General features: G+C 46.6%; 2 protein-coding genes across 13 annotated transcripts in view; one reads left to right on the top strand and one right to left on the bottom strand.

The window, feature by feature from the left end:
- Cdan1 (codanin 1) overlaps nucleotides 1-12,577 on the top strand; it is a 47,117-nt gene that overhangs the window by 4,539 nt on the left and 30,001 nt on the right. For 5 of the 9 annotated variants that reach the window (XM_027422094.2, XM_035447133.1, XM_035447134.1 and 2 more), the window contains 18 exons: nucleotides 634-839; nucleotides 1,053-1,173; nucleotides 1,316-1,462; nucleotides 1,621-1,787; nucleotides 2,086-2,173; nucleotides 2,395-2,484; nucleotides 2,634-2,688; nucleotides 2,862-2,995; nucleotides 3,097-3,200; nucleotides 3,420-3,578; nucleotides 4,048-4,111; nucleotides 4,285-4,363; nucleotides 4,541-4,689; nucleotides 6,069-6,176; nucleotides 6,262-6,325; nucleotides 6,458-6,639; nucleotides 7,642-7,749; nucleotides 8,545-9,281. In XM_027422094.2, coding sequence (XP_027277895.1) covers nucleotides 634-839; nucleotides 1,053-1,173; nucleotides 1,316-1,462; nucleotides 1,621-1,787; nucleotides 2,086-2,173; nucleotides 2,395-2,484; nucleotides 2,634-2,688; nucleotides 2,862-2,995; nucleotides 3,097-3,200; nucleotides 3,420-3,578; nucleotides 4,048-4,111; nucleotides 4,285-4,363; nucleotides 4,541-4,689; nucleotides 6,069-6,176; nucleotides 6,262-6,325; nucleotides 6,458-6,639; nucleotides 7,642-7,749; nucleotides 8,545-8,670 — 2,151 coding nt within the window. In that variant the 3' untranslated portion in view covers nucleotides 8,671-9,281. Of the gene's footprint in view, nucleotides 1-633; nucleotides 840-1,052; nucleotides 1,174-1,315; nucleotides 1,463-1,620; nucleotides 1,788-2,085; nucleotides 2,174-2,394; nucleotides 2,485-2,633; nucleotides 2,689-2,861; nucleotides 2,996-3,096; nucleotides 3,201-3,419; nucleotides 3,579-4,047; nucleotides 4,142-4,284; nucleotides 4,364-4,540; nucleotides 4,690-6,068; nucleotides 6,177-6,261; nucleotides 6,326-6,457; nucleotides 6,640-7,641; nucleotides 7,750-8,544; nucleotides 9,282-12,577 lie in introns of those variants that run through there. The other 4 variants (XR_003486565.2, XM_027422095.2, XM_027422097.2 and 1 more) reach the window with 4 other exon arrangements.
- The window catches only part of Stard9 (StAR related lipid transfer domain containing 9), an 85,943-nt gene continuing 85,149 nt past the window's right edge, over nucleotides 11,784-12,577 (bottom strand). For all 4 annotated transcript variants that reach the window (XM_035447129.1, XM_027422090.2, XM_035447128.1 and 1 more), the window contains one exon: nucleotides 11,784-12,324. In XM_035447129.1, coding sequence (XP_035303020.1) covers nucleotides 12,223-12,324 — 102 coding nt within the window. In that variant the 3' untranslated portion in view covers nucleotides 11,784-12,222. The remainder of the gene's footprint in view (nucleotides 12,325-12,577) is intronic.

Genomic DNA, 12,577 nt, shown 5'->3' on the forward strand with positions numbered 1-12,577 from the left:
GGACCTCTGTAAGAGCAGTCAGTGCTGTTAACCTCTGAGTCATCTCTCCAGCCCTGGCTGCAAATTTAAAAGGATTCCTATTCTTGGTAGTTCAAACTTGGTGGACAAGTATTCTCTGACCTGCCTTGGACCTCATGCCCTTACCTCCCCTCTCATCCACCATCCCTTTGTTGACTTGTGCTATGGTACAAAGAGAAATTATTAGTCAGGATCTTTTCAAATAAACCCTAGTTCTAGTGACCTGAGGCAAATACTTGCTTTGTAGCTTCAGTCTCTTCACCTTTCAGTTAAGAAGATAAGACCTGCCGGGCGTTGGTAGTGCGTGCCTTTAATCCCAGCACTCGGGAGGCAGAGGCAGGCGGATGTCTGTGAGTTCGAGGCCAGCCTGGTCTCCAGAGCAAGTGCCAGCATAGGCTCCAAAGCTACACAGAGGAAACCCTGTTTCGAAAAACCAAAAAAAAAAAAAAAAAAAAAGATAAGACCTTCATAGTGTTTCAAACCCAGGGTCTCGCTCAGGCTAAGCAAGTGGTTTCCACTGAGCTATATCCCAAGCCCACATTCTCCTTACTTTGTTCAGTCTTTCTCTCCCATGGGTTTTTTCATCTCTCTCCTCCCTTTCTTTGGATGTCTCAGATGTGTCAGAGCCCTGGCAGTACTGGTGGATCCGTCTTGGGTGAAGCTCCAGATGTGCTGAATATGCTAGGAGCTGACAAGTTGGGACGGTTGCGGCAGCTCCAAGAACGGCTTATAGCCCCTCAGAGCAGCGGAGGACCCTGCCCTCCCCCCACCTTCCCAGGCTGTCAAGGCTTCTTCAGGGATTTCATCATGAGTGCCAGCAGGTAAGATCTCCTATAAGTCTCAGGGAGAGAGACTGAGGCCAGGAAAGGTTTCTATTTCCCGGCTCCCACCTTCTCATTCTTGCACCCACATAGGTAATGTTGTCGTCCTTTCGCCTTCCCATCTTTTGTCTCGGGTACCTCTTCTAAATGCTGGTTTTTGATTTTTAACCTATGTCAGTGCTTTTTTAATCTTTTGCTCTTCCCCCACCCTAGCTTCCATTTCAATCAGCATCTTATGGATAGTTTGAGCTTGAAGATTCGGGAACTCAACGGCCTTCCCCTGCCTCAGCATGAGCCTGGTGATGAAGATGGGGAGTCAGATGTGGATTGGCAGGTTAGAAAACTGAGTAAGGGAGATAATGGGGTCTGATCTATGAGGGAAAGGATATCTGTTCAAGGAAAACTTAACAGATTTTTAATTGTCCTTTGTATAAGTCTTATATACAGAACATTGTTTCACTTGATTCCTTATGCAGGGTGAACGGAGGCAATTTGCTGTAGTGCTTCTTAGTCTTAGACTTTTGGCTAAATTTCTGGGCTTCGTGGCTTTCCTGCCATATCGAGGACCTGAACCACCCCCAACCCGTGAGCTTCAGGACTCTATTCTGGCCCTCAGGAGTCAGGTGAGTGCATGGGAGGTCTGCATAAGGAGGACCTGGGTAGACTTTCGAAGTGTGGAGGCTGACAGGTTCCTTAGCTATTTTAGAAAGCTGGTGGGTTAGAGGGTGTCAGCCAGCCCCTTTCAGGGGCTTCCTTGTTGACAGAATTCTGTCTTTCTCAGGTCCCTCCTGTCCTAGATATAAGGGCTCTGCTGCAGCAGGGATTGTGGGCCCGCCGGGCAGTACTCACTGTGCCCTGGCTGGTGGAGTTCCTCTCTTTTGCTGATCACATTGTCCCCTTGCTGGACTATTACCGGAGTGTCTTTACTCTCCTGCTGCATTTACATCGGTGAGTAGAACAAGACTTATTTGCATAGCTCTGCTATTTATAAAGAGGACCTAGATGTCTATATATCTTGTGGTTCCACACCTATAACAGCCTCAGAAGAGGCAGGATTGTGGCAGTTGTTTTCCATTCCCTTGGTCCTTCCTTCTGTCTTATGGTCTAGCAAAGAATGATGTGAGGGGCAAGTCTCACTTCATCCTCACTCTTTGTCTTTCCAATAGTAGTGTGATTTAGGTCTGCTTTCGAGAACTCCCTTCTGTCCTTGGCACAAGTCTGTTTACATCCTCTGCTTAACTTTTAGGAGTTTGGTCTTATCGAAGGAGAACGAAGGGGAGATGTGCTTCCTGAACAAGCTGCTGCTGCTTGCTGTCCTAGGCTGGCTTTTCCAGGTAGGCAGGATGTGTTGGATAGGTAGGGTAGGGTAGTGAGTGTTGTGCCAGAGGCAGGAGAGCTTTAGAGTTTGAGCAAGGTAGTAGACAGAAGAGGAAAGTTAGTTCTGAGAGGGATGGGTATTGGTGTGGCTTCAGAAGACAACTTGCTTGACCTGATTAGAAAGTATGGCAAATCGTAGAGTGACAGTGGAGCTCTGACTGCCTTCCTCTCTTACCAGATACCTACAGTTCCTGAGGATTTATTCTTTCTAGACGATGGTCAGGTAGATGCCTTGGAGGTGGACACAGCTACTTCAGAGCATGGCTTGGTGAGTGTTGGGGTCAACCAGGGCCATGTGAAACCCAGGAATTATTTAATAGATAAAGGCCCAGGAGGGTAAGATGATTCTCCTGTGCATTTGTGAGGAAAGGGAGACTGCCTGCCTTCCCCTTCCAACCCTGGCCTGTTCTTCCCCAGGATAGTGTGCCTGTTGTGGACCAACAGCTGCTGTATACCTGCTGCCCCTATATTGGTGAGCATCCCTTTCTCCCCCTATGGTCCTTGGCCTGTCCTTTGATGATACCCAAAAAGACATGACTCCTTAGGCTGCCCGGGTGCTTCATCCTCTTTGCTTCACAAAGGTCATGGTGTTTGGGGTAGGATGGGGTGGTGATTTTGGAAGTAAGGACTTTGACTCCTCTACAGGAGAGCTCCGGAAACTGCTTGCTTCCTGGGTTTCAGGCAGCAGTGGGCGGAGTGGGGGTTTTGTGAGGAAAATCACTCCCACTACCACTACCAGCCTGGGAACCCTGCCTCCCAAGACCAGCCAGGGGTTGCAGGTAAGGGCAAAGGTTAGGGAAACAGGGAGGTAGTTTTGGGGGGCGGGGGTTAAGAAGGAAGCCCTCATGGTTCAATTACGCCTTCCTCCACCTCCTGCCAGGCTCAGCTTGCCCAGGCCTTTTTCCACAACCAGCCACCTTCCCTGCGCAGGACTGTAGAATTTGTGGCAGAAAGAATTGGATCAAACTGTGTCAAACACATCAAGTAAGAGTGGCATGAGATTCCTAATCTCAATCCCTTATCATTTCCTTCCTCTAAATTCTTAGCACCTAGTTATCAAACTGAGCAAAGTCACCTAGGGGAGCAGGGAGGTTGAAATTTCTTATATCCTTTTAAGGACATTCTGACCAAATTTCCCTGTTTGTAGCCCCTTTCCTCTGAGCACTGCTAACTGCCCCCAAAACCTTGTTCTCCCTGATAAAGGGCAACGCTGGTGGCAGATCTGGTGAATCAAGCCGAGTCACTTCTTCAGGAGCATCTGGTGACACAGGGACAGCAAGGGGGAGATCCAGCCCAGCTGTTGGAATTCTTGTGTTCTCAACTGTGCCCCCATGGGGCACAAGCATTGACCCAGGGGCGGGAGTAAGAACTGTCAATTTATTTGGCCCCTCTTATCTCCTGAAGTCTCCTCTTGGTTTTTGTTAGTTTTTTGTTTCTCAAGACAGGTCTCACTCTGTAGGCTGACCTGACGCTAAAGTCCCCAGTGCTGAGATTATAGGCATGAGCCACCACACCCAGCTTCCTTTAGTTTTTTTCCTGTCCTTTCACATCCCTTAATTCCATTTCTTTTCCTTCCTCCCCTTCTTCGCTGATCCCTTTTTCTGAAGGAGTGTGTCTTTAGACACAAAGTCCAGCTATTGGGTTGGAAGAATGTGTGTAATGTAGGGCTAATGGGTGGGTTTCTCCTTCCTCCAGCATCTGGTGGGGCAGGAGAATGGACTTTCTTCTGAGGTAGCGTTTCCAGGCCATAGGATTGGTGCAGTTGGGCATTTGCTTTTGTGAGTCAGTCTACAATACCTAGACTTTCATTGACCTCCTCCTGTCTTTTCAGGTTTTGCCAAAGGAAGAGCCCCACCGCTGTGCGAGCACTGCTGCCAGAAGAGACCCCAGCTGCTGTACGTAGGAAGGAAGCCTGCAGCTAGCAGGCCAGTAGGCATGCATGCATATGTACATATGTGTACACATGCACCTGTGTGAGGCTTTGGTAGGGTGGATCTTGGACTGTAGCATCCACTGTTTACTACCCACCTTCCCAAGTCCCTGACTCAGCAGTCCTTCTGTGCCACAGGTTCTAAGCAGTGCAGAGAACATTGCTGTGGGGCTTGCAACAGAGAAAGCCTGCTCTTGGTTGTCAGCCAACATTACAGGTGAGGTCCAGGAAAGGAGTGACTAAACCAAGTTTTTAAAGGTGGATGGGCAGGGTATTTAGCAGTTTGTGGGGATTGGTTGAGCCAGTTAGAACAAATAAAAGGTGTGGGTTGTCATGGCAAGCCCATGCAAGGGGACACCAGTGACTTCATTCTTGTTCTCCCTCTGCCTGACAGCACTGATTAGAAGAGAGGTGAAAGCAGCTGTAAGTCGCATCCTGCGAGCCCAGGGTCCTGAGCCAACTGCCCGGGTGGAGCGGAGGGGCTGCTCCCGAGCCTGTGAGCACCATGCTCCCCTCCCCTCCCACCTCATCTCCGAGATAAAAGTACACAGCTACCCTACTCCCTTTGGCTTTCCCACTCCCTCTCCCTGCTGCTTGTTTCTTTTTTCACATTGGCTTCAGAATTTGTATAGAAGCTTTTTGCGTTGTGTGGCTGGTTTCTGTTTCTTTCCTTATTGAATGGGATTACATAGAACACATCCTAAGACTTTTGTTCTAGAATCACCCAAAAAAGTAGATATAAAGGGTTGTTTTTTGAGACAGGATCCCACTATGTAGCTCTGGCTGGCCTAGAACTCACTGTGTATACCAGGCTAACCTCAGATATACAGAGATCCACCTTCGTCTGCCTCCCCAGTATTGGGATTAAAGGTGTATGTCACAACATGCCAGATCTAAAGTTTTTTTAGCTAAATGCATCTTATATAAAGTATAGTGGAGGAATTTCTATAGTGGAGGGGCATTCTAGTGTCTGGATATGGTTTCTGTACTATTCTATGTGGAAGATAATGCTAGTCACTTAGCATAAACTAACTATTCTAAGTGTAATTTGGGGTGGGGGGGAGAGCTGGGCCTGGTGGTACAGAGCTGGATTCCCAGCTATTCTGGAGGCTGGGGCAGGAGGATCACAGTCTGGACAACTTAATTGAGACTGTCTTAAACATTTGTAAAACAAGTAGATAGTGTAAGCCCTACATATTATCCCTTGGTATAGGGGTTTGGGGCTGATGCTATAGAGCAAGAGTCAGCAAACAACCATGGTCTAAAATTATTTGTTTTTGTAAATAAAGTTTTATCGAGTGCAATCACATCCATTTGTTTATAAACATCTGTGGCTGCCTTTATGCTACCAAAGGAGAGATGAATAGTTGGAGCAATATTTATTAGGCCTTGTGACTTCCAAGGGCTAAATTACTATCTGGCCCTGTTCTAAACAAAGTAGTGGTCTGGGAATAAAGCTGTAGAATAGAGACTAGAAAGCAGTGCCAATCAGTGGAGACTGTAGAAGGGACAGGGAAGGGTATCAGGCTAGATACCACTTCTCAATATGCAGAGGATTTCTATTTTAAGATGTCTGAGAAAATAAACAAGAGCATGAGAGAGATGTTCAGACTCTAGATAAAACAGTTTTTAAGATGCCCTCTCGGAATTGGTTAGGTAGTTTTGTCACAAGGTGAGTGACATCTTTGGGGCTCTCTGGCAGTATACGGTCTGTAGGCTTATCGCTCCGTTTACTTCCCCCTGGATTGTCTACATAATTGTTATCCTAGCTATGCTGTCCTGCATGAGCTTCAGCCCTAAGAACACCAGTTGCTTCACTCCCTTGGGCTTGGTTTTCCTTCTGCCTCTCTCCATTGGCTGGTTCCCATCCCAAATCAAGTTTCTGTCAGCCTGGCATGAGGTCTCAACACTGCTCTCTACAGGATGTACTCTCCCTGGCTGCGGGGCCTCGGGACCCTGAGGAGGGAGTTTCCCCAGAGCATCTGGAACAGCTCCTAAACCAGCTGGGCCAGTCACTGCGGTGCCGCCAGGTGAGATGTGGCATGAGCCACGTTGGCTCAGGGCCAGTCCTCAGGCTAGTAAGAATGTTCATGACTCCCCTTTTCCCCCCTATAGTTCCTGTGCCCAACTGCTGAGCAGCATCTGGCCAAGTGCTCTGTGGAGTTGGCTTCCCTCCTGGGTATGGTTCCTTTTCCATCAAATCCCACATGATACATTCCTCCAACCCCCAAGGTTGGGTACAAACAAGGTTAGGAGCACAGGTCATGCTCTTCTGCCTCCATTGAAATTTACCTTCTTTCTCTTTCTGTAGTTGCAGACCAGATCCCCATCTTAGGGCCCCCAACACAACACAAATTAGAGAGAGGACAGGCTCGAAGGCTTCTGCACATGCTGCTTTCCTTATGGAAGGATGACTTCCAGGGGCCAGTTCCACTACAGCTTCTACTCAGCCCAAGAAATGTGGGGCTTCTAGCAGATACTCGGCCAAGGGAGGTGAGTCAGAGGCACAAGGCTTCTGGTTTCTTTGGGGGTGGAGGGTTAGATATACATATATGAAGTTTTTTGCCATCATTCATGCATGTAAACCATGTGCATACCTGTTGGATTCCCTGGAACTAGGGTGGCTATGAGCCACCATGTCAGTACTGAGAACTGAACTTGCCGAGCAACAAGTGCTCTTAACCTCTGAGCCATCTCTCTAGGCTCTTACACTGTAGTTCATGCTGACCTTAAATTTGCTGTATTATTCCTGCCTATACCTCCCAAGTGCTGATTACAGATGTGAGCTACCATGCCCAGCTCCTCTACTCACGTTGTGTGTTAAGGGGATTGATTCTGTGGGGTGGGTGGGTGTGTGGGTGTGTGTGTGGGTGTGGGTGTGTGGGTGTGTGTGTGTGTGTGTGTGTGTTGGTGAGGGGGGGGGTTAGCATGTGTGCTTGTTAGTGAGCACTATTCTTGCTGAACCTGAAACTCATTGATTGGCTAAACTAGCTGGCTATTGAGCTTCCAGGACTTTCCTATCTTTAGCTCCCCCAGCACTAGGGTTACAGGTAGACATTCACAAACAGGGATCCAAATGCAGGTCATCATGTATGCACGTCAGGCACTTTACTAAGCCATCTCTTCATCCCTGAAAGTCATGTTCTTAACATTACCCAGTGCCCCATCCCAAGTTTTTTCTTTCTTTCTTTCTTTCTTTCTTTTTTTTTTTTTTCTTTGAGACAGGGTTTCTCTGTGTGACCCTGGCTGTCCTGGAACCCTCTCTGTAGGCTGACTTCTACTTGCCTCTGCCTCCAGAGTGCTGGGATTAAAGGTGTTCAATACCACTGCCCAGCTGTAGCAAGAGCTCTTAACAGCATGCTGAGCCGTCTCTCTAGCCCTAGCTCAGTCTTTTGAGATATGTCTACTCTTGGGACTACTGTTGAGTCCTCAGTCCCTACGGTTAAGACTACTGTGTGGTCTTGACAACTTCTGGCCTTCTCTGGTATTTTGCAGTGGGACCTGTTACTGTTCTTACTCCGGGAGCTGGTAGAAAAGGATCTCATGGGACAGCTGGAGATAGAAGCCTACTTGGGCAGCCTTAATGAGGCCCAGTGGCCAGGGGTAAGGAGTCTTAATCCCTTTGTCTTACATGAAGAGAAAATGGAAATGTATCATTTGTCCTAAAGATTGCCTATGTAGCCCAGGCTAGCCACAAACTTGCATTCCTTCTGCTTGCTGAGTGCTGGGATTCCAGGTGTAGACCCAACATAGCTGGCAGCTACATGCATTTTTTTTGCCAAGTGTTTTCAGGACTCCCATGAGAGTGAGTAGTGGGTTTGATCTGTGTGGCTACTTTTCAAGACTCTCAGAAGATCAAAGGGGAAGAAGGATAATTGGAAAGCAGCACAGCACAGTGAATATTGGGGGATATTCAGCTTATGTTTAAAATGGTCTTGTGATTCAGAGCAGAACAGTATCCATAAAATAAGATTAATACTTTGTGCTTGAAAACGATAAAACCTCAGTTTTCTGTCAGTCCATTTTCCCTGCTGGAACTTAAACCTTAGCTTGCTGTTCTTAGAAGCTTGTATCTACTTTTGCATAGAAAGTATTGGGTGAAATATCTGGGTTGATACCTGGGTTGTCAGGCTCTCCACTGTCTTCAAGAGCTTGCTTGGGACTGACCTTAGAAAGGGCAGACCATCTGCTGGGCAGTGGTGGTGCACACCTTTAATCCCAGCACTTGGGAGGCAGAGGCAGGCGGATCTCTGAGTTCGAGGCCAGCCTGGTCTACAGAGCAAGTTCCAGGACAGGCTCCAAAGCCACAGAGAACAACCCCTCCCAATCCCCCCCCCCAAAAAAAAAAGAATGGGCAGACCATCTAGGATTACTTTTCTCTCAACATTTCTACTTCAGGACTTCTCGGAAGAATTATCAACACTATTTCGCTTGTTCCTAGCTGAGCCCCATCTGCTAGAACCCCAGCTGAGAGCTTGTGAACTTATGCAAACAAACCGAGGGACAGTGCTGGCCCAAAGCTAGGGCTGGGAAGCAGCCCTCTTGGGCATGACACCAGAACCTGCCTCCTGTACCTCAGGAGGCTCAAGAGCCCACTGCACACCTTGCTGGGGCAAGAGTGGCCATGTCTGTAATCAGGCTTACTGCTCCTAAGTGAAGGAAGTGTGTTGCTGCAGAGCATCCACAGACACGGGCCTCAACACCTGAAGTCTAGAGGAAGGAGAACCTGATTAAGAGTCACAGTGGAAAAGCCTAGAGACTCCGAGTCTTGGAGCTGGCGTTTCTCGTTTGGATGCTAAATGAAATATGTGTATGCCGGTCAGTGCATTTCAAGCCTCAAGTTGCTGCTATCCCAGCATTTCTTAATGAGAAATTTTGATAGGCAAAGAAATGTTTAACTTGTGAGAAAGTTAACAAAACATGGATTTGGAAGTCTACATTTTCTCACCTACAGAAGCTGGACTGTTACCCCCACCCCCAAATATTGACAGCCAAAAAGGTAGGACACACCTATGTGAAACTTGGTCTTACATGGACTTTCATTTGCAGGGAGTTAGTCATCAGACCAAGCATGGTGTAGAAAATTAGGGGGTTTGGGGTCTTTTTTTTAAATAAAACTTTTAACAAGGTCTTGATGGCTATTTTCCCCTTTGTAGGCTTTGCTGATGCCTGCATTCTTTCTTGATAAGACCCAGTCTTAGAGGCACAATCTGCTATGAACTGTCTACTCTCACCGTGCTCCCTGCTGTTTAGCATGACCCACATGGCTTTGGTGATATCTATATTGTTGGCACTGGCATGTCTGATTTATCTCAGAATCTACTTCTAATTAGAAGCAGTCTTCTGGGTTATAGTTGTCAAGACCTCGTTTGTATAAGTGGGCAGGTGATTTTTAAAAATTTATTTTTATTACACTTAGCATGTCTTCACATAAATGCTATGGCACACTTCTGGAGGTCAGAGGACTACTTCTTGGAGTCAGTTCTCCTTCCACCATGTGGATCCCAGGGCTTAAGTTCGGGTCATTAGGCTTGGGCACTAAGTCATTTCAGGAAAGGTTTACTGCTGTCAAAAAAGGCTTCTAAACTCATACCCCAGAGCAATTTATCCATTGGTGTACACCTCTCCTTCCTTCCCTTGACTCCTTTAAAAAGCCTGAGTATCAGAGGGCTTTTCCAGGTCTAGAATTGGGCACAGGGGCTTTGCCTCACTCGTGTTAACCACAAACTCAGACTGCTTAATTCCGTCAGTACTGGTTATCAAGCCTAGGGAAGTACTCTATCACTGAGCTTCAAGCCCAGCGGACAGTCATACATTTTTTTTGTCTTTCTGTTCAGTATTATAATGGTGTGATTGAACCACAGCCCTGCCTCAGGAAGCTGTGAGCCCTGATAGAGTTGAGCAGCAGGCTAATGACCAATTCTCACATTGTTTGGGAAAGCCTGAAGCCCCCAAAACTGTTCTGATGAAAGACTAAGCCATGAAGCAAGTGCACACTTAGAGAAACAGGCAGCCAATGAACTAATTAGGGAGCTAGTCAGTCTCCTTTCTGTACACAAGTACTCTTTTTCGGGGATGTCTGATTTACCTCAGAACTTCCTTCTGAGTTATAGTTGTTAGTATTTGTATCACATTCTACAGGTAAAAATACTCAGCTCCCCAATTTGGCCAGGAGCAGGCCCAGCCCATTCTCTCCAAAGCCTGACTTTTGCAATAGGATCAGTGCAGGCTCACAAATACAGAAATACACAGTGGTCAACCATTGCTTAATACATATAGCATAGTATTACAACTACATCTATCTTCGTAAATACATTCTTGGGTTTTCCTTTTTCCCCAATTTAACTATATGTAAATAACTACAAGAAACCTTTGCTTGCATGTCTTTTGATCTGTGGTTAAATGTACAGATGTGGGGTGTGAAGCTACAGAGAGTTGACTGTGCTTCAAATTGCTGATTCAGGTTTTAGGTGAGGCTTAACATCTTATGCTAGCTAGCCCACCTACTGCAGCAGCTGAGCTCATAAGAAATACTAGCATATGCATGCAAACAAAATCTCAACCCTGGACCATGAGTAGATACTGCCATCATGACATTCAAGATTATCTTGAGAGAGGGTTTCTCTGTAGCCCTAGCTGTCCTGGAGTTCACTCTGTAGACTAGGCTGGCCTCGTACTCACAGATCCGCCTCCAGAGTGCTGAGATTAAAGGTGTGTGCCACCAGTACCTGAATTTTTCTTTTTTCAAGAAACTGAGCACGGTGGCTTGGCTCATTGTCTTTAGGACTTGAAAGAATGGGGCTACATATACAGTGAAATCCTGACTGAAAAAAAAAAAAATGCAAGGGGTAAGGGAAAGGAAATCAGTAGGCATATGTTTAACAGTATATTACCATGTGAAGATAAATTCAAAAGCACATTTTTAAACAAATTGGTAATATGTAAATACTCTAAGGGATTAGAAAAATCTTGCAAAGAAATTTACCCTTTAACCATTCTTCTATCTCCATAAGAGTATCTTTTTTTCCACCAAAAAGTTGGAGTGGCAGAAATATATTTTTTTTTTCTGAGGCCCGGTTTCTTTGTGTACTCCTAGCTAGCTGTCCTGAAACTATTCACCTGCCCCTGAAACTATTCACCTGCCCCTGCTGGGATTAAAGGGAATTTAAGTTAAGCTCAGTACTTAAAAAGATGGTCAATAGTTATTTTTGGTGCTTGAGACAGGGTTTCTTTCATATAGCCCAGGCTGGCTACCTGGGTGTGATCTTGAACTTGTGGTCCTCCTGCTTCTACCAGTGTGCTGTAGGCATATGCCACTATAGCCTACTCAGTCAATAGATTTATATAAAAAGAAGTAGGTCCAGGTGTATTGGCTCCAATCCCAGCATTCAGGAGGTTGAGGCATAAGTGTTGGTCAAAGCCTACCAGAACTTAATTCTCTCCAAGACAATCTGGTTGAAATCCTCTTACGATGTCAGCAAGCAGCATGGAGCTGCTCTTACCCATTACTGCAGTGTCCTCAGGTAGACTGACCATACCAGTGACACACAGTGGCCTAGTACATGGTGTGTGTGTGTAAATATGAATAGTAAAGTGCTGTAAACATTCAGTGAGAGAAAACAAGTCTGAATCAAGAGTCTAGTTTGTGCAGTTGATTCTTTAAACTGGTTTGGTCGTTTCTGTCACTCCATCACAAAATGGAGCTGAATGTTGGAGGCAGATTCAGAATACCCTTGGCTAGTGCTTGTCTGCCAAGGAGGCACCTTGCCAAGCAGTCCCCAGCTCTGCAGGCTGTGCTTTTTCCAGTCTTTGACACACAGTCCCAGAGGCAGGAAATAAAGGTGAGAAATCCTAAAGGTGAGTTGGGTTTCATTGGATAGCCAGGGCCAGGAGATTCAGGTTGCTCATTCTTGAGAGGTAACCAAGTACTAAGTACTGGATTTGCTGGCAACACTGGGCTGATGCCATCTGTATAGTTGGTTACCATGGGCAGCCTGGGCTCTTCTTGTCTCAGAGTGTAGAAGCAGTTACAGAGTTCTCAAGTGTCCTGGGCCTACATCTCAGCAATGCCCAATACTAACTACCAAGGAAGGTTGCCAGCTTGGCCACAACCAGCGGTTGCTGTTTGATAAAGGAGTTCAGAAGATGAGGAGGGAGGCCTGGTGCACCCAGCTCCACCTGGAAGGAGAAGGAAGAAGTGAAGGTGCAGACAGACCTGGATCAGCCACTCTGGCAGTGATGACAGGAGATGCCCTTGGGCTCCTGAATTTGGATCTAAGTACTAGCCTTCCCCTCCCTAATGGTGAAGGTGGAGTTGGCCTGAGAGTGGAGAGTGATGAGTTAGAATTCTGCTCTGCTGCTGCTTTTAATTCAACAGTCCATTTATTTCCTAAGGATATTAAGTCAGTCAATCTCTGGTGCTGGGAGCTTC

The sequence above is a fragment of the Cricetulus griseus genome, chromosome 6, assembly GCF_003668045.3.
Source record: "Cricetulus griseus strain 17A/GY chromosome 6, alternate assembly CriGri-PICRH-1.0, whole genome shotgun sequence".
Taxonomy (NCBI): Eukaryota; Metazoa; Chordata; class Mammalia; order Rodentia; family Cricetidae; genus Cricetulus; species Cricetulus griseus.